Below are 21,664 nucleotides of genomic sequence, written 5' to 3' on the forward strand. Positions count from 1 at the left end.
GCAGACTGTGAAGGTAAACAGTCAAGGTTTCACAAATAACAGTTGGGTATCTCAAATAGATTGTAAACAAATGGATAAAAACACAAATAGCTTGAATTGTTCTAAATTCTAATCTGTAGAGGGAATGAGATGTGGTGGGAGAAAGGTTAAGATCGGGTCTTGGAGGCATGAATGAGGCCCAGTGACAGAGTGGCAAGGGCTGATATGTAGACAAAGAGGGTCAGAAAACAGACAACGGGTGGAAGTGACAAAGAACTAGCGATCTATGTCCAATGGGGTGCCTTGGTCTAGGTCTAATAACACGAAAACATTATTTTAGATTCTAATGAACTGGCATACAGGGGTCTATGATTTGCAGACCATTGGTGTCTGAACTTTTGCGTTTTTAACCTCTCTTCGTGAATTTTCAACATACATCCAATTGTGATCCACTCTATGTTCCATCAGAGTTCAACACTTGTGGGTTTGTGCACTGACGTAATAAAATGCATGAGACACAGTGGAGGACTGTGGAAGCAAACAGACTGATAAATTCACACCAATATTAGCCGTTTGTGTCCAGAGATATCTTCTTTCAACTGACGGCAAACTTCTTTATGGGAATCCTAAAGGGAAAAGGCTGAGAGGCTGGCTTTCGTTAGTCGGTAGGGGAGATCTGTAACCATCAAAATTGCGTGGAATGCTCCCGCTGGTAGACCCAGAGCTGTTACTTAGGGTCTCGATACTTCCTTCTCGCTGAAGTTCTGATAAAACAAAAGGAAATAAATAAAAGTGCTTGGTTAATATTTCATCACGAGAACTTGATTTAGTGTGTTAATATACATAGCACTTGACGGAGATACACTTTTTACAGGCTTCGCCCACTGCTTTTGCAGAATGCTGCAAATCAGCAAAAAATTGAGAGAAAAAATATTCTTGTTTATTAGATTACATGGAGTTCAATAGCCAGACATTATCATGAGTGACAAATCAATAAATGAATAAATATCGATGGTGAAGATAAACTTGTTAATATTAGTTACCTATTCTACTACTAATAATAATTAAACAGTGCTTAATGAATCAGTTTTGGATTTTCTAAACAATGGAAATTATGTAAACCACCCTATGCAGAATATCGCCATGCACTAGAAGGAAGATGGTGCTTGGCTGTCTACGAAGCCTTCGAACCTTGTGAAAATATTACCTCAATCCCTCTTATTTGCTCTCCAAAAGGAGGTGCCAGCACACCAACAGTGTTGTTTAAAGTGCACATTCCACTTTAAACAACCCAGTTAGTGTACTGGCACCTCTTTTGGAGAGAAAGTAGGAGGAATCGCGATACTGGAAATAATGTGCTATTGATCCTCAATTGATTGGTGATCCCTTTTCAAACCTCAGAGGGATGTAATGCTGAGTTGGCTTTGCCTGGATTTGAACTTGTGACCTGCAAGTCTGAGCCTAAGTCACTCAGCCATCTTGCAGGATTACTATCAACACTTTTGACACTGGGATGGGCTTGGCAAGATGGCCGACAGGACGTGAAAACCACTTAGCTCCTGCCGGCCTGTCTATAAATACATATTGTCCCCAGGGCACAAGAAGCCGAGCTGGAGCAGCAAGCACGAGAGCAGGGCCATATGGGAGTGCCCTGGAGTCGCTCCGAGTGCTGCATGGGCTTGAATGAGGGCCTTCTGAACAAGGCCACATGGTGCATGGGATCCGGCTTGCAGACCGCAGTGAAACTCAGGCTGAGCTGTGACGGCTCTGGTGGCTGCAAGGGATAGTGTCACTGGTGAGAGAAAGGCTGTTCTGAGGCAGTAGCCTGCGCCGTGAGTGTTGCAGTGCCCAGAGTAACCGTGACGTCCCAGCCAACTGGAGCTACTGGTAGGCTGACGGGCCATGCTGAAGCGGTGGGGCAGATCCTCTTGGTCCACGAGGCACCCAAAACAAGCACACTGGAGGACACCGGAATCCCCCTGGGCAGATTTCAGGAAGTCGGAGGCCTGGTTGGTGCTATCGAGGACCTTCGCAGAGGGCACCCACGAAGAGATTGAGCCCAGGAGGGCGTGGGGGCAGCCAGCCAAGCAAGCCCAGGGAGCTGCAGGCTGAAGCGGAGGGCCAATATCTTTACACGAACTGGGTTGTAGGAGCGGGTACAGCCGCTCGGTGACTGGGCTATTGTGAGGAGGACAGTGCTGGGTCTGTGATTGGTAAGACTCTGGCTTATGCTCCGCTGGGCGTCCTTTCTCATCTACAGTGGGGCTGTGCACTCTACTGGAGCACCTGAGAGCCCACTGGGAACAGAGTGGCAGGGCTGGGATGAATCGCTGGGGCTCAGAAGTACATAATTGGTGTCTGAGGCAGGGCAAACCCTCATGGGCATTTGGCAGAGGTGCATGCCCGTCTCGGCTGGTGGGAGCACAGGTGGCCAACGGTGGAGGCTGCATGATGGGGACCCAGGAGTATTTCTGCAGGGGTTCACTGATGGGTTCACTGATGGGTCCCGGGTCAGACAAGCACATTTAAGCATACATGACCTGTGGGATTGGAGGGAGTGGTCCTGGGGCCCAGTGGGAGCAGCAAACCTACAAATGAGACAAAGGTGGGTCTCCTGGACGCTGGACCTTGTTTGGGACATCAGGGGCCTTGAGGGCTGGTGCTGAGTGCTGCCCGTTGTGGTGGAGTGGCCCCTTTACGCAACAGTGGAAAACAGGAGCAGAGAAGAAACTGATGCAGGCACTCGAGCAGCAGGGGCGTGGGAGTTGCCCTAAGGAGAGATTAAGGGGATGGTATTCAGGGGCAGTGCCTGGCGGGCCCCTGAGTGGACTAATAAACAAAGGGTAGGCGAACGTCTGTGGCTGAGTTCACCTGAGACTCCATTCCTGGGGCTGGCTAGCCCTGCTTTTGGGAAGGGGGTCACGGCTTACCGGCAGACCCATCGTAGGGAGGGGCAGGCCCCCAAGAGCAATGATCTCCAACATCGTCACCCAGTCCACGACCCTGCGCCCGGGCTCTCAGAGGAGGACACAACAGGAGGAGTCTGGCCTTTTTAGCCGCCTCTCCAGAACGCAAGACCAAACCTTTGCGGACCAAGTTGCTTGTGGCCATTCATGGGTTGCGCACTGCCCTGGAGAATAAAATTGAGACCATTTCTATTTGATGTCAACTTACTTAGAGCAGACCTGCGGAAAGTGGCGGAGAAAGTGACTAAAGTGGAGGGTAACATAGAAACTCTGTATGGGGAGTTGGTTGCTCTCAAGCAGCAGATGGCCTGGATTCCTACGGTCACAGCGGAGCTGGAAGAGATGGGGTAGATGATGCAGAGGCTGCTTCTGATGTAGCAATATCCACATCCTACAGTTCCCAGAATGAGTAGAGGGGACAGCAGTGGAGAAAATCGTGGAGTAATGGATCCGGCAGCAACTGAAACCACAGGGCCTCTCAGAGATCTTTGCTGTAGAAAAAGCACACCGCACCATGGTCCCTCTCCCTCCACCTGGGGCACCTCCTCAGGTCTTCATAGCAAAGATCCTTAAGTACAGAGACAGGGACTGTATCCTTAGGACCGCTAGGGAGAAGACAGTCCCTAATTTGAGAATCATTCCATTGCAATTTATCCTGATTACAGCAAGAGAGTGCATGAACAACGCAAATCCTTTTTGAAGGTGAAACAGAAACTGCGGCAAAATAATCTGAAGTATATGCTACTGTATCATTCTAAGCTCAAGGTCCTGGATAATGGAAGGCACATTTCTTTGGGCACCCAGGGGAGGTCTAGGACTGGATGGAGATATGGGACAAGATATCAGCACGGAAAGTGGGGGCAGCTCCCGGATCAATTGGACCAGAGATCAAGGTGGGCCGATTCAGGAGGAACAGATTTTGGGGCCTTGGCTCAAGTGCACAGAGAGTGACGATCCAGGCGGAGTTACAATGTGGATGGGGGGGTGGTAGGGTATTTTCTGGCATCCGAGATGGATCAACAGACTCCTGCCAGGGAGGTACTGACCCTAGACACTCAGACTACTTACCTTAGTGTACTACCTGACACCTATCTGAGCGAAGATCAATAAATGAGTGCTGGGTGTAATGGCTGGTCTGGGAGTGGTACCAGCTGTGGTGCCTCCTTTAGCGCAGGGAAGAGTTGCCCCCCCTGCTGCCAGCACAAAAAAATGAAATCATTTTGTTACCGTTTTTTTCTTCAGTGCAGCCAGCCCAAGCCAAGTTTTGGGGTGGGGCCATCACTGTTGACTGGCAGCAGGGGAGAAGGAGTGGTGGGCACTCCAGTTTAAAGTGCGCATGTCACTTTGGCCAGCAGTCTTTCAACGGGCAGCCTGACATGCACACTTTAAACCTCTCCACCTGAGCTGTCTTAGCTAGGTGAAGAGCAGGCACAGGCCCCCCAGGGCCTGAAGGAGCGTCGGATCAGGGCGCTCCAGCCAATCCCGGTGCTTCTTTCATGCTGCCTGAGCAGCATGAGTGCAGCACCAGGATTGGTAGAGGGGACCCCCTTGCTGCCAGACTGCAGGACAGAGAGAATTGGAGTGTGAGAGGGCCAGAGTAGGCAAGTATGTTTTGTTTTCTAATTTACTGTGCCAGGCATAGTGAGAAATTTGCACTGCCTTCAGCCCTAACTCAATAGCTCTTAATCGTGGCCCGTTATAAACACTGTTTATAACAGACCGCATTTGAGAGTTTTGGCATTGGGTTTCGGGGCATTCCTGATCGCCCCACTACTTCAAACAAGAAGAAGCCGCCACTGAGTGATATTATGCAGGTTGGATAGGTAGGGGTGGATTTATGTGTGGTCCTGGCACATTAATCGTGGGCATACGTAGGAAACTGGTTGAAATAAGTTTGTCTGGAGGGGTTGGAGGGGTTGTTGTTTTAGGAAAATGTTGCATACAGCACTGCAGAGCGATACGGAGCCAATAGGAGATAGAGAGATATGAGTGGGGGACTTTAGATTCTGACATGGAACGTCTGGGGTCTGAGTACTTAGATTTAGAAGCACAAAGTGCTGTTGTTTATCAAGCACCATGGGGGGTCCATTGCAAGCTTCAGCAAACACATCTTAGCGATGAGGGTGCAGAGTGATTGCAGCAAAAATGGAGGGGTCAGTTGTTCCATGTATCCTACTCCACCTATACTAGGGAAGTGCTGATATGGGTTGCCCCGGGGACTTCCTTTCCTTTCTATCTGCTCCCAACAGGAAATTACACTTAAAAGATATTTCAAGACAATTCCCATGATAACCTTTGGGAGAGATGGTCCTTGCAATAGAGAAAACATAATATAGCAGTACTTCACTATCAGGATACCACACCAGTACATGTCCTACCTTTTAAATACACTGCACCTTGCCAACAGGGCTGCCTTGGGACTACCTTAGGGGTACCGTTTATGTAGTAAAAGGGAAAGTTTGGGCCCGGCAAGGGGGTGCACTTGCCATGTTGCAGTGGCAGTTTAAAACTGCATGCACAGGCACTGCAGTGGCAGGCCTGAGACATGTTTTCTGGGCTACTCATGTGGGTGGCACAGTGCTGTAGGCCCCTTGCTAGCATTTGATTTACAGGCTCTGGGCACACCTGGTGCACTATACTAGGGACTTACAGCGCCAGGTGCCTATTACATGGATGTGGGGAGACACAGTGGGTGCTAGATGTCTCAGAGTGGCCCTTGGCGGAGGAGATACACTTAATGCAGGTGAGGAATGACGAGTAACTGCAGGTGGACCTGAAGGCTTGGCGAGCTCTGTGCGAGCGTTTTCTGGGGGGTACTCAGAGTCTGACTGATGCTAGGGAGAATGGTGCGAGTGAGGACTCAGTATCAGAGGGTGGAAGCAGTGATTTGGATGGATAAAGTAGGGCCGAAGAGCGAACACAAAATGTTATGTACTGTATTATATGTTTACTTGCTTGCTATTTGATATTTATTTACACTGTCCTTGATATAGAAGTTGGTCACTGTGGACCTTGTAAATGTTTGTTTGTTCTTTGCTGTACGAAAATTATAAATAAAAGTTAAAAAGAAAAAAACACTTGACTCTTAGAATGCAAGCACTACACCTAGTTCCCTCTATTCCATTCCATAAAAAAAAACACTTATCGCCATGCTTCCGTTCTTAGCAAAGATCCTCGAAGCACAAGCAATTAAGCAAGCCCAATGCTACATGGAAAGTACCATCCGATATTCAGTTAGGTCATGACACCTCTAGAGGTGCAGAACTCACCACCATGGCCATTAGAAAGAAATAGCTTGATATAAAGAACCAGGCTCACTCAGCCACGCTGATTCTTTTAGATCTCTCAACAGCCTTCAGCACTGTGGACCACAAGGCGCTTATAAAACGCCTTCAAACATGGTTCAGTATCTCAGGGAAAATCTGGGGGATGGACCAAATCCTTACTTCATGATGGATAAGGCAAATCAAAATGAGTAACTACACCTCGGAAACCTTCACTCTAAAACTGTGTAGTTACCCAAGGATCATTATTGCCCCCTCTCTTCAACCTGTGCATGGCGTCCCTCACCCATATGATAAAAGGATTTCACTGCGAGATATATGCAGTTGCATCTGATTGGCGGCTGACCTAAGTTACAACCCAAACAAAACAGCACTTCTGGACTGTCTTCTGACAGTCAAATACACTGTAGATATCATTGGCCTCTGCCTAACCAGTGACAAAACAGAGATACTTATTACAAGTAATATAAACAGAGATCTAACAGTCCACTAACCTGACCCACCGAAATAACCCAAACTCCAGCCCCTACAGAGGAGGGCTGAAATCTCACCTCCCCGAAGACCTTGGACTGACCAACCACCTCTCCAGCTTTAAGCGAAGCCTAAAACAATTTGTGTTTAATCAACAACCATAACTGCCACTCTCCATCTCCACACAGACTCCAGATTGATCTACAGCCTTTCCAGCCTTAGCCGAAGCCTAAAACGATCCTCGCTTTACATCTAAATTGTTTGCTGTGTTCCTGTCTAGAGACAAGTTGCCGGTCACTTTTTGAACTCCACTCTTATTCTTCTTTATCTCTCCATCATTCCGCTCTGCCTCTTATCTCACTTCACCTTCCTCTTATTTTGAGACCTCTTTTCCAGCTGTTGCTTATCCAGCTGTATCCATTACTTGTGACGTCAGTTCTCAAGGTACCTGCTGATCTCTCAAAATGATATGCGCTCCCTAAAGAATTGGGCAAGCCCTCTTCTATTGTTTGTTTTCTTCCTTCATGACTGCTAGTTGTATACTGCGCCTAGAAGCTTGGCCTTTGGCACTTGCTGCACATTACAAATACGACAGTAGTAAACAAGCAGTAGGCAAATTGCAGCATTATTAAATATGAAATAGTGGTCAGTGGCAGCGTAGGGGCTAGCACTAGAAACAACGATTGATTACCAAAATGCTCTAGGTTTCAGCGACAATATCTCGAAGTAGGGTCCATGGTTAACATGTCTGCCTCAGGTAACGGTTGCAAAAATGAAAGCCAAGTTACAAAAGAGTTCACACTAATCTGAGCGATGCTTCCAGGGCAGGGATTCTATAAGTGTGCGTCAAGAAAAATTAGAGTGAGTTCAGCTGAGGTTTAAAGAAGAATCCTAGGCAAATGTAACCACGAGCGTGAGTTTAACAGCATGTTATATCTTGACAATATGTTGTTTTTCTACAAACACTTTAGAAATAATTTTGCAAATGGGTCATCACCACCAACTTATGAACAGATGTCAGAATGAGGTTGTTTGGCTTGCAAAGCCTATGCAAGCACCGGAGGACCCCCCCCCCCATTACGAGGTGAGAGAGACTTGCGCCCACCCATCTGTTCCCCAAAAGTGGGATGGTAGATGTCTGACCCGGAGGTATTTAAAACTAGGGTGTTTGCAAACAGGAAGGACCGCCAGTGAGAGGAAGATGTACCGGCTTCCTGACAGTCTCTTGCAAAAATGAGATAATTGAAATGCTAATTAAAAACAGCAGTGCAATTATAAATTGATGGTTTTTCACGCACTATTGCAACATACACCCATATACTGATGGTAGTGAGGGCACAAAGTCGGCCTGCCCATTTTCCTACCTATTACGATCGTTTTCTCACAATGTAATGAATCATTAAACCTGTTTCCATAATATATATCTATGCACCCACAGATGTTTGTTCAGGGAGACCGCAGGTTTATTTATGCTGCTGCAGAGATGTCATATGACCAGTACAATTTGTTTTTCCAAGTGAAGACAAGTAAAGCACGGCAGGAACATCATCGTGCCCCTGTAAAACAATGGCCATCTGAAACGGGCACCACACGAGAAACTGTCTCAATGTAAAAGCCGCTGAAGCTCAGCACAGTTAACATTTTCCGGCACTGCATAAATTGTGCATATCAGAATGTAGAGCCAGGTCATTTTTAAAGATATTTACAGAGTGTAGACCTAGCCACATCACATGGGCATGGCTGTAGATTGTACCAATCTGGGAGGATTCAGGAGTGCGAGAGGGTTGATAGTTTTCTGTGGTATGTACCTGGAATCAATACAGTCATCAGGGATGCAAACCTATAACAGAACATGCTTAGCTGGGGAGTATAACCAATTAACACCAGCATCCGGAAAACAAGCATTTGAACTGCAGTGGGTCTCGCGTTTGCTCGAGCCTGAGCTATTAGCGATGTAAATTCCTAACTGGACTTTTCTTGTGACACAAACTGAAAATAAAAAGTAAAACAGTTGACACAAGCGGGCCGATTCAAAGCACCATGGCCGCCATGAGCGTGAGCGCGAAGGAGAGACACAAAAGGAAAAAAAGAAGTTCGCTAGCAGTCAAAGTTATCAGCAAACGTGCAATTATGAATGTAACAGGGTCAGTCCCCAAGGCGGTAACAAAACCATCCCAAGGAGGGACAAATGTAAAGCAGTTACCAACGAAAAGAAAGGATTTTTCAAAGGCAAGCGGTGACCGTGGTTAAAAGCCCACGTACATATCAACATATAGAACAAGTGATACTGATGGGCATGCGGTGGCCATGGTTAAAAGGCCACGTACATTTCAACATGTCGGAACACAGGCGCTTGCGCTCTGCTATGCTCGACCTAAAAATGAGCAAGACCACTGATCCTGTAAAGGTTGGAGTGCTACATTGCATACTAAGGCCTAACTAGGTTTTAAACTTGGAGCCTGCAAAGGTTGGCAACGAAGACAGTAAGAATGCGCCTTAGCCTAAAAAAACAAAAGAATTCCAGAACCTTGGAAGCAGTACACTGAATATAGATCCAGATAAAGGTAAAATTCGGGGTCTTATGCAATAGCCAGAAGGCATTCTGGAGAATGGACCTAAAACCCTTTGGAAAGTAGCTCCCTACCATCGACCAGTACGGAATCTGTAATGCTGCACAGATCACGATTTCTGCCCTAAATGTGCAAGAGAACAAAGCAAACAGGAATCTTCCTCAGAGTTTTGGGAATCGCACCCTGGGGTAACCGCATCCTGACTCAGATGTACAGAAAAAAAAGCTGCAGGCATTCAAACAACATTTGGCAGCTAATTCCACATCACAGCCCCCGCCCCCCACCTCTCTGAAAATAACTGCTGCCCTTTTGCCCCTATGACCAGCAACACCTACACTCAAGAAGGTATCAGCCACTGTGGTAAACTCAAATTAGTGCCAGTCTTGATACCCTAGAGAAAGATCACTTGTAGCACCTAGGAGAATTGGACATCTTTCAACACCACGCCTTCCTACCTGCATTTATGGTAAAGGAACCACTATGATACAACCGAGAGTAACGAAATCCCAAACTAATTAAATAAGGCTGAAATACACTGGAAGTGGTTGCCAGTAAAGAAACGCCTTGCTCAAAAACCACAAATCTGCAATTTACAATGGGCAGACTGTCCATATATCATGAAACCCTCTCGTGTTTCCTTGCAGCTTAGTTTGTCTGTATTAATTGAGAGCGCCCAGAAGAAGCAGAGGGGTGGCAATTATCACTGCACAACAGATCTAAATAAAGAAGAAAATCATAGGTCCTGGAGAGTCTTTGGCTACTAACAGCACAAAGGGGACGACTATAAAATTGCATTTTCATCCCAAATGATCATGCTGCATGCAGGCTGTTAGTAAGTAAAGGAAAAACAAAAAATGAAGACACCGAGTCTCTCCTAAGGAATGTTAAACCATGACCTTCAGGAAAAGGACAACGGGGCTTGTTTTTATTTGGTCTGGAATTATCAGGTGCTCGCCTCTTTATTTAACTTCACATCTTTCCTCTCACACGGAAGGGGAAAGCAGTAATTTAAATCAGCAATGAGTGGCGTATCCCACACTAATACTGTACTTATCCCGTCTGATTTGGTGCTTTCATCTGCCCTTGTGCACAGCTGGCTTTGGTTAAGTGTCTCACGTCAGAGCTTTCACTCATGGTGGAGCCGTCACTGGCCAGGGGAACAGGGTTAGTCTCCAATCAAACATCATTAGCCCGCTGAACTCCTTACAAGGTTACTTCTCTTCAGCCATAATTGCTTTCCAGGCCTTTTAGCGGCTAAAAAAAAATAAAAAAACAAGGCGATCTGCACTGTCTTCGAGTTTGTCCTGATTCTAGCAGACTATCCCATGCCCCCCGGGGGCTAAGCTGCAGATAAGGGATAACTTGTTGTGGGGTGAAGAGTGCAGATCCTCGCCCTGGTCAGAATTTCCGAAAAGTGCTGATTTATCAGGGTTGTGCGTTTCACTCCCTTACTGGACAACGAGGTAAATAAATGACCATGCGGGTCACAACTCCTTGCTCATCTGTGAATACTTCTGTGAGGGGAAAAGGGAGGTGGGTTTAGGCACGTTGTCCCTAAAAGATCTGAGAATTTGTTCACAGGGACTCAACTGCAAAAGAATTTGCTAAGCACTGTCTGGACTTATCGGAGACGCCTGACTATTTCATTTTTTAAAAATTTGTCTTTAAATAATACAGATGTCTCTGGACACAGACATCACTATCCCAAAAATGAACATCATTGGTTAATGGTAGTGTGGGTTACTAGCCCCAATGCTTGGAGTCCTCTATTGCCTGATCTGGGAGCCAGCAATGGTATGCTACATATATATATAGCGTGAAATCTGACATTAGAATGGCCTCGCAGCACTAATGCACTGTGGAACCTTCTCGCCATGATTTCGAAGACTGTTTTGCAGACCATTAGCTAGTTTGTTTGTGAGTTGTAACATCAGTTGTGGATTTAGGTGTGTGTTTTTGAGGAAGTGTTAAGATGATGGGTAGTGGGGTTTAATGGGTGTAGTCAGAGGTCTCGCCAAAGTGTTTAGGAGCAGACTGGGATATCTGACTTATCCACTGTCTAGCACGTTGTTGTGTGAACATTGTTAACAGAAGTTTGCATCAGTGTTGGGGTGCCATGATATTCATCTACCAACCTATTGTCAGGCGACTGTGTGCAGCATGCTAACCCTGAGAACCTAGGCACGGAATGCCCTATTCACTACTTCCAGTGTTAGCATGGTGTGAGTGCTTATAGCATACCTGGTATTATATCTGGCACCTCAAGCAGAGCAGAAAACTTTGAGATGCTGCAAGCACCTGCCTCCAACCATAAGCATTCTGCCCTTACCACAGTCTCTATTTTGTGTCCCAATAGTCTGATTCACTGGTCAGGAAGATTTAGTACATGAACAATACAAAATATAAAAAAAAAAAAATACAAGGATCCATGAATACTGACTATGCAAAATATTTTTAAAAAAGACAAGAATCCATGGGAAAAATTGGACATAACTGTTTGCCTAACCCGGCCTCTCACATTAAATAAAACACAAAATAATTGCCACTGACTAAATAAGATATAGACACATATTCAAGGAAAGACCAAAAGGAAGCTTATGCTGAATGTTTTTGTAGAGCACTACATGTTCAAGTTTGGTCGTTGAAGTCAGATCTGGAACCTGTAGCTACTGCTGGACTATTTGGACATGTACTCGGTGTAAGCCCCTGTAAACAGGGATAGTTCCACAGCATACGTCTGAACAATCTTCGAGCACTCACTGTGGAAACAGTACTCCTTCCATAAAAAGGCTACAAAGGAAGACATGGATTATTTTATGAGGCTTCTAGAACTATTGCCTCCTTACAAGACTGACATCCTGGGAACTGGATATGGGTAACAGGACCCTTGCTAACAGTAAAGTAAAGGTTTCCTGAATGCAAGTGAGTCCAAATGATCAAGTTGCCTTCGGTAACACGTTTTCTGGTGGATACTGTAGCTAACTGCAGATTCCTCACCTTAAAATACCCTCTAGGTGGCACACTGGATTTGGAAAACTTTAACTTAGCACTGCTCCAGCACACCACTAGGAGGCACAGGTGCGCTAACTCCACACCAACCCAAAAGTGACACAGCAGCACAGCATATAAACACCACCTCTACATGCTGACTTCAGATTCCTGTCCTTCTCCCTTTCGCACCCTCTGATGCAGACTGTGAAAAAAAAGAAAAAGTTACCTGCAATAATGATCTTTCTGGTGGATACTAGATCCGGAAACTTCAAAGCTTAGAGGTTACCAGGAGAATGCGCTGAATTTAGTCAAGATACATACAAAATGGTGGGTATGCTGATGGTTCGCTCCTCCTTAAGTATGCATATAAAAGTACTGTTCATATTATATGCTTTCTCCTGCCAAGGGTGCCAACCAGTACTACACCCAGCCACTGCAATTATGTTGGTTGATGCAACCAACCTCAAACATGAAGAAATATTGTACCAGGGCACACAGAAAAGTCCAAAAAGTCCAATCTTTACTGTACTTGCAAATCAGCTCATAAAACAGGTATGTGGTGCATCATGAGGATTTTATTTATCCGCTGACATATGTTTCCAATCAGGGCAAGAGTTAGTCCATTGGAAATACAGCCGACACATGTTTCATCAATAAGACTTCCTCAAGGCCTAAGTAAAAAAAGACTGAACCAAATTGCACAGATTCTGGCAAATATCCTATGTCCTGGACATACTGAGAGTCCAATGAAATATGTGTATATATGCAGCGTATGATATGCTCATGAACAGTAACAGAGCTATGACCTTGATAAGTCGTGAAAGTCTGGTCTTTCCAATGTTTGTAAACGTGGGCAATGTCCACTGTTCATGAGCATATCATACGCTGCATATATACACGTCTTACATTGGGCTGAATTAGTCAACACTGGAAGTGATGTCTGATGATGTCACTGTGTCCCTCCAGCACCCGCCCTGATGTACCGGTGTGAGTTACCCCGCATTTTTGTTTCAAGCCTTTGAGGCGAGAGAATTGAATAACATATAAAATACTTTTTGCAGTACCAGGAGAATGCAGAAGGAGATCTTATTAATCAGTGTATAGAAATCATCCATCAAACGGAGAGGGGCATTGGTTGGTGAGAAATCTGCAGGTAGACAGAGTATCCACCAAAGCTCATTACCACAGGTAAGTAACTTTCTCTTTTGATGGATACTTTTACCTGAAGATTCCTCACCTGTAGAACAGATTCCACAGCAAAACCCTGCTCAGGAGGAGGGTTGATGGATGATTACACCAGGAAGTCCTGTAGGCCCTACCTGGCAAAGTGACCATTCCTTCTCACTCAGGAGTCAAAGCAACAGCGTTTAGCAAATGGGTGCAGGGAGGCTCAGGTTGCCGCTTTGCAAACATCCACAATCACAGCCCCCCACACACAAGAGCACAAGTTGTAGCTCTGGGGGAATGAGCACCGATCCCTTCAGGCAGATCTTTCTTGGCCAATGTGTAGCATGTTTTAATGCAGAGAAGTACCCAAAAGAATAGTGTTCTCTTCTGAACTGCCTTCCCTTTTTTGGCGCTACAGTAGCCAATGATAACCTGATCATCCAAGCTGTGGAACCGGGGAGTAATTGTTGGCCCTCCTGGGATCTAGACTATGCAACCGCTCCTCCTCCTTTGTGGGATGAAGGAGAGGGTAAAAAGTGGGGACTGTAATGTTTTGGGCAAGGCAGAAGGGTGTTACTACTCTGGGAAGGAAATCAGCCCTAGTTTGCAACATCAACTTGTCTGGAAAAAATGCTGTGAAACAAGGGTGACAGCTAAGGGCTTGCAACTGACTGATTATCCTAGCAGAAGTGACTGCAACCGAAAACAGTGTTTTGCAGGGGGGCATACATGCACACATACACACTCACACATGCACACACACCCACACCCATTCACAACACTCACTAACAAATACACACACCCTCATACATACACACATCCCAAAATTAATAAATGCATAAAACGTACCTTCATTGCAGGGAGAGAGGCCTCAGAGGTGCCAGGAGGGTTGGGACTGCTGCCTTCCCTCATTGGCTGACCTAAGGTTAGCCAAGGTCAACCAATGAGGGAAGGCAGCAGTCCTTCACTTGTCACAGAGTGGGACGGGTTTAGTGAGACTTGCTGACCCCACCCCACTCTATGACAAGGTATCACTGATTGACATTCGGCCCTGGGCACTTCAGGGCTTAAAACTGAAGCACCCAGGTCAGAGGAAATCAGTGATGCTTCCCCTTGTCACAATGGGAAGGGCCTCAAGTCACTTTTGCCAGGAAGAGGATGTCACGCCAGCAGAGCTGTGAAATCCTTAGCCTGGCATAATTCAGCTCTGGCAGCCAGGAGCTTGTACATTTAGTGCATGTCTAGCTCCTGGCTGCCTGACCTGAAAAAGCTGACCTTTGTTCAGCTTGATAGACACTCTTTTTGTCGGGGAATAGGTGAGGGGTTGGGGGCTGGCCCCTCAGGCCCATATGGATGGGCCGCTCCTGCGGTTTTGTTAACAACCCAAGAGTAAAACTGTGAAGGGGCTCAAATAGTGCCTCCATCAGAAATGTAAGTAGCAGGTTCAATTCCCACTGAGGAACCACAAAGGGAGCAGGAGGAAAAAGGTTAGTCAGACCCTTAAGAAAACAAATGACCACTGGAGACTTAAACAGAGGTAGGTGATCTGGCAGGCAGAGGAAGGCACACAAGGCAACTAAATAACCCATTGCAGAGCCAATGGCACATCGTCTTTGAGCCAAGGAAAGCTCAAACTGCAACATATGGGATAACCTGTTCTGCAAGAGGTCCCTGCTGTTGTCTCCACACCATGCAACAAAGTTGCTCCATGTGCTGGAATAGACTGTCTTAGTGGAGGGATGAAGCATAGATAAACTGATGTCTATCACCTCTGGTGGGCTGAAAAGAGCTCAGTTGTCCATGTTCAATCTCCAAGCATGTAGGCATAGGTCTTGGAAATTGGGGTGCAGAACCATTCTCCCTCCTACTAGGAGAGAAGGACCGTCCTGAAAGGCAAGCAGAGTAGAGGACATGTGGAGAAGTGCAGGAGGTCTACATACTACACCCTTCTAGGCCAATCCAATGCAATGACTTGGGCCTGGTCTTGGCAAATCTTCCTCAGAACCAGAGGAATCATGGTGGAAATGCATAGTGCAGCTGAAAGTTCCACTTCAACTGAAACACATCTCCCAAGGCTCCCCTCAACGGATACTGCAGGGCACAGAACTGTGGGCATTGAGCATTTTCTGAGGAAGTGACAAGTCCACCTGATGAGTACCCCAATGGGTGGGCGGTCTATCTCCGGCAGAAGATGTCACTCATGATCAACAAGATGACATCAGCTCCGGCTTTCGACTCTGACATTCAGAGACCCGCTAGAAGACTGCCGGTGAGTCAGATCCTTTGGTGGTGTACCAAAGACACCAGTCTCAATGCTTGCAGACAAAGGAGGAGGGACCCTATTCTTCCTTTCTTGTTGATATACCACATCACCGTCACATTGTCAGCCAAGATCTGGGCGGACAACTGACATTGGAGGGGAGGAAAGCCTTGAGTGCCAGTAGACCCTTGACCCTGCTTCTGGCAGGCAGGTTGCTCCATACACCGCAGCCCTGTGCCGCCTCCACTCTGCTGCCACTGTTCTTGCCCGTTCTCCTGAGCGCTTCTGAACATCCGCCACTGAGCCCCGCGGCCCCGCCCCCTCCCTCCTCCTCGATACTCTTCCCTTTTTTTGCCCATTTCCAGCCGCTGAGCCCCGCGGCCCCGCCCCCTCCCAGATTCTCTTTTCTTTCTGCCCATTTCCCGCCGCTGAGCCCCGCGGCCCCTCCCCCCTCCTCCTCGATTCTTTCCTTTTTGCCCATTTCCCGCCGCTGAGATCTGCGGCCCCGCCCCCTCCCACCTCCTCGATTCTCTTTCCTTTTTTGACCATTTCCCACCGCTGAACCTCACCCCCCCCTCCTCGATTCTCTTTCCTTTTTTGCCCATTTCCCGCCGCTGAGACCCACGGGCCCGCCCCCTCCCTCCTCCTCGATTTTCTTTCCTTTTTTGCCCATTTCCCGCCGCTGAGCCCCGCCACCCTGCCCCCTTCCCTCCTCCTCGATTCTCTTTCCTTTTTTGACCATTTCCCGCTGCTGAGTCCCACAACCCCACCCCCCCTTCCCATTCACCAATCCCTCCCTCCTCCCAGCTGCCACTCCCTCCCATCTCCCCTCTTATGGCAGCCGCGGACACGCCAAAGGCAAGACTGTCTGCGCCTGGGCCACTTCCAGTGCCACTCCCCCTGGCCCGCAAGGCCCCCACACCTCCCCACGCCGCTATTCTGCCAGTGACCTCCACGCCCTCAATCCAGGACGCCCCCCCACCTGCTTTCAGTCCTCCCAAAGAACACCAAGGGAGCTTTCTCCTGCCAAGCTTGCCTTTTCACCTGCACCCTAAAGCACCGCAACAGACCTGCCAACAACCACCTCAGCTGTATCCTACTCAACACCCGCTCCATCCACAAACACGCAATTGAACTATGGGACCTACTAACCTCAACCTCACCGGACATCGCCTTCCTCACCGAAACCTGGACAAGCTAAGCCTCAGAACCCGACATAGCCATAGCCATCCCTGAAGGCTACAAAATCACCAGAAGAGACCGCACCAACAAACCAGGAGGAGGAATCGCCATAGTCCACAAAAGCGCCATCAAAGTCTCGAGTAGCACCCATGACACCCTCAAACTCGCCGAGCACCTCCACTTCAAAATCCACCTCAACGCCAACACCACCCTCAAAGGAACCCTGATCTACAGACCCCCAGGCGCCCGTTCTCAATTCTGCGATGCCATAGCCGACATCGTAAGTACCAGCGCGCTTGACTCCACAGAATACATCATCCTCGGCGACCTGAACTTAAACCTAGAAAACAACAACGACACCAACACCACCAACCTGCTGGCCAACCTCGCCAACCTCGGCCTCAAACAACTCGTCACCTCACCCACCCACTCCGCAGGCCACACACTCGATCCCATCTTCTCAGCCAGCAACCAAGTCTCCTTCAGCCACATCACCGAACTCAGCTGGACAGACCACAGTTGCATTCACTTCTCCTACCAGAAACCAGTCACTCATCACCACCGCACACAACCCCCCAACGCAACTAGAGCAAAATATCATCGGATCAACTGATTTCCACCCTCGCCCGGGCCCCACCCACTGGCACCCCAGACCCCAACACAGCCGCCACCAATCTGCATCACTGGATAGAAGACTGCGCCAACACCCTCGCACTGCTAAAAAAAAAACTAAACACCCTCCACAGAATCAAGGCCAGCTGGTTCACCCCAGACCTACAGGAATCCAAATGGCTATGTCGCAGAATGGAAAAAACCTGGCACCTTGAACCTACCAACTCCAACCACATCGGTTTAAAAGATGCCATACGCAAACCCCACCAACTGATCCACACCACCAAAAGGACCCACTTCAAAAACCACATTGACACCAACGCTCACAACAATAAAGAGCTCTTCGGCATCATCAAAGAGCTCTCCACTCCCAGGACCTGCTCCAATGAACCCCCGCCATCACAGGAGTTCTGCAACTCACTCGCAACCCACTTCCGTCGAAGGACAGAAGTATTCCACAACAGCTTCAACCCCCAGACCCACCAGCTAACTACAAACACCCATGAACCCAATCGCCCCAAGCAACACCCACCTCCTCCACACCTGGACCCCCGTCAACATAGAAGACATCGCCAACACCATGGCCTCCATCCACTCCGGATCACCATCGGACCCCTGCCCACACAATATCTTCAATAAAGCAAATATCATCATCGCTCCCCACCTCTGCAACACCATCAACAGCTCCTTCGAGTCAGCCACCTTCCCAGAAAGATGGAAGCATGCAGAAGTCAACGCCCGGCTGAAGAAACCAAAGGCAGACCCAGACGACCCCAAGAACTACTGGCCCAACTCCCTCCTCCCCTTCCCAGCCAAGGTCATCGAAACAATTGTGAACAGCCAACTATCCTGGTTCCTGAAAGATAGCAAGGTGCTCAACACCTCCCAAACCGGACTCCGCAAAAACCACAACACCGAGACCGCACTCATTGCTGCCACAGACGACATCAGGACCATGCTCGACGAAGGAGAAACAGCAGCACTCATCCTCCTGGATCTCTCCGCAGCCTTCGACAAGGTATGCCATCACACTCTCCGCACACGCCTCCACAACGCTGGAATCCGCGACAAGGCACTCAACTGGATCTCGTCATTTCTCGCAGGCAGAACCCAGAGAGTCCGCCTCCCACCGTTCCTGTCAGAAGCCTCCAAAATCATCTGTGGCGTCCCCCAAGGATCATCGCTCAGCCCCACGCTCTTCAACGTTTACATGGCCCCACTCGCCAACATTGCACAAACCCACCACATCAACATAGTCTCCTACACAGACGACACTCAGCTCATCCTCTCCCTCACGAAAGACCCTACAACTGCAAAGAACAACCTCCACAACGGGCTTCACGCCATCGCCATCTGGATGGAATCAAGCCGCCTCAAGATAAACACAGACAAGACAGAAATCCTCATCTTTGGCACCAACTCCTCAGCATGGAATGACTCCTGGTGGCCCACCTCCCTAGGATCCGCACCCTCACCCACCACCCACACACGCCACCTGGGATTCATCTTGGACTCCACACTCAGCATGACTCAGCAGGTCAACGTCATCTCCTCTTCCTGCTACAACACTGTCTGCATGCTCCGCAAGATCTTTAAGTGGATCCCCGTCGAAACCAGGAAACCCGTCACCCACACCCTGGTCAGCAGCCGGTTGGACTATGGAAATGCCCTATATGCAGGAACAACAACCAAACTCCAAACAAAGCTGCAAAGAATCCAGAACGCATCCGCCCGCCTCTTTCTAGACGTCCCATGCCGCAACCACATCACCCCCCACCTCAGAGACCTACACTGGCTACCAGTATCAAAGAGGATCACCTTCAAGCTCCTCATCCACGCACACAAGGCCCTCCACGACAAAGGTCCAACCTACCTCAACGACAGACTCACCTTCCACACCCCCACCCACAATCTTCTCTCCGCCAGCCTCGCCCTCGCCTCCGTCCCCCGCATCCACCACACCACCGCCGGAGGAAGATCCTTCTCTTACCTAGCCAAGACTTGGAACTCCCTACCGCTCCACCTTCGCCAGACCGAAGACCTCTTGACATTCAGGAAATGCCTCAAGACATGGCTTTACGATCAGTAGCTCCACCCTCCCAGCGCCTTGAGACCCTAACGGGTGAGTAGTGCGCTTTATAAATCCTTTGATTGATAGAATCGCCTGCAGTTCCAGCAGGTTGATGTGTAGCACCTGCTCTTACGGAGACCTGAGGCTCCTGACCTCCAGATGAGCACGCCCCCACCCCAGGGTGGAGGCATCTGTCACTACCATAGTCACAGCTGGCGAAGGAGTGAAGGCCATCCTGAATATCAGGTTTGCTTTGTCCCCCAAGCCACTTCTGCCGCTGTGCTGGGGGATCACGATGGAGTCTGCCAGATACCCCTGTCCTTTAGCCACTGCCTGGTGAGGCACCACTGCGGGGCACTCATGTGTCAACCTCCATGCGTGAGTAGGAGGATGCAGGAAGCCAGAAGACCTAGGAACCACAGGACCCTCAGGACTGGAATTTTTGTGCATGGTTGAAAGAAAGGAGTCATTTCCAGAATGTCCTGGACTCTCTGTGAGGCTGGGAGGGCAGGCAGAAGATTGGTGTCCAGTACCGCCTCTATAAACTGGATTTGTAGGGAGGGGCACAGATGAGATTTGCCGAGGTCGAACAGCAGAGATACCGGCAACTGCAGAGTGGCACCAACTCCGGCGAACTGGCTTTGAGGAGCCAGTCGTCCAGGTATGGATATATTGGGATTTCTGACCATTCTGAGATGGGCCGCCACCACTGCCATCACCTTTGTGAAGACCTGAGGTGCTGAAGTCAACCCAAAGGAAATCATGTCAAATTGGTAGAGAACAGAGAGAACCACAAATCGTGAGTACTTCAGATGAGACTGCAAGAGAGGAATGTGGAAGTATGCATCCTCTAAGTTCAGGGACACCATTCAGTCTCCAAGCTCCAACACAGTAGGACTTGAGTTAGGTCAGCATCTTGAACTTTTTCTTTTTGAGTAAGAAGTTCAGGCTTCTAAGAGCTAGGATACGATGAAGACCGATGTTTTTCTGGGGCACGAGTAAGTAATGTGCATAATAAGCTTGGCCCCTTTCCTCCTTGGGCACAAAGTCCACTGTCCATTTGAGGAAGAGAGGTGCCACCTCCTGCTGCAGGGTGGCCAGATGGTGGGGAGAGGGGCAAGATGATGAGATGCAGAACCTTTAGGAAGGGAGTAACCCTTTTCTACAATTTGAAGGGCTCATTGATCCGAAGTGATGGCCTTCCAGGCTGGTAGAAAATGAGACACTTTTCTCTCTCAGGCTTCAAGTGCGGTTGAGGAAGATAACTAGGCCTGCTTTCCTGGGGCCGCTGGAGAAGAGGAGAAGGAGAAGGGCTGCAGAAGAGATCATCATCCCTTTTCCCTGCTGTGACCTCTGTATTGTTTGACAAACTGTTTCTGCTGTTGTTGCTGCAGGAGTGACGATGGGCGTTGGGGGTGGAATGAGAATCCTTGACTAAAGGCCTGAAATCTGCAAAAACGTCTGTAGTACTTGGCTGGTAGAAGTTGCAAGCCTAAGGAATGCGCAGTAGCTTTACATGCTTTAACCGTTTCCGAAGCAGTGTCAGCCCTATCTCCAAAAAGACGCACGCCAAAAAAAGGGAGTCTCGAAAGACTGGCTTGGATATCAGACAAGAAGTTGGAAGTACAAAGCCAAGCATGCTGTCTGACTGAGATGAAGGTGCCCATTGCCCTGGCAACTGAATCCGAGGTATCCAATCCAGGTTTGATGATATGCGGCAAAGCATTCTGTACATCTGCTATAATCTCTTGAAAGTAATTTCTCATGTCTAGTCAAACATGAGGTAAGATCATCTGTGCATGTCGCATAAGGCATGAGTATATTGTGCGAGCAGGCAACTCAGATTGAGGGACTTGAATGCCATGCTTCCTGCTGAGAAGATTTTCTTACTCAAAGCCTCAATTATTTTTGATTGCCTGTCAGGAAGGACGATAGAGAAAGTGACTCAAGATTGTGTCACTGAACAAGAAGCCTGAGTAAGTAGGCTTTCTGGGAAAGGGCGAGTTGTCAAAAAGGATGGGTCCGCCAGGAGCAGAGCGATATCTGCAAGCTACCAGTTGATTTACTGCTGGTGAAGAGGAAGGTTTCTCCCAGGCAGACAGCTCAGGGTC

The 21,664-nt window shown here is 48.3% G+C and overlaps 1 protein-coding gene across 2 annotated transcripts in view; it reads right to left on the reverse strand.

Moving 5' to 3' along the window:
- Positions 1 to 448: 448 nt before the first annotated feature.
- BCAS3 (BCAS3 microtubule associated cell migration factor) overlaps positions 449 to 21,664 on the reverse strand; it is a 2,570,631-nt gene continuing 2,549,415 nt past the window's right edge. Inside the window, exon 25 of one of the 2 annotated variants that reach the window (XM_069226456.1) lies at positions 449 to 743. In XM_069226456.1, coding sequence (XP_069082557.1) covers positions 595 to 743 — 149 coding nt within the window. In that variant the 3' untranslated portion in view covers positions 449 to 594. The remainder of the gene's footprint in view (positions 744 to 21,664) is intronic. The other variant, XM_069226455.1, reaches the window with a different exon arrangement.

Source organism: Pleurodeles waltl, chromosome 3_1, assembly GCF_031143425.1.
Source record: "Pleurodeles waltl isolate 20211129_DDA chromosome 3_1, aPleWal1.hap1.20221129, whole genome shotgun sequence".
Lineage (NCBI taxonomy): Eukaryota > Metazoa > Chordata > Amphibia > Caudata > Salamandridae > Pleurodeles > Pleurodeles waltl.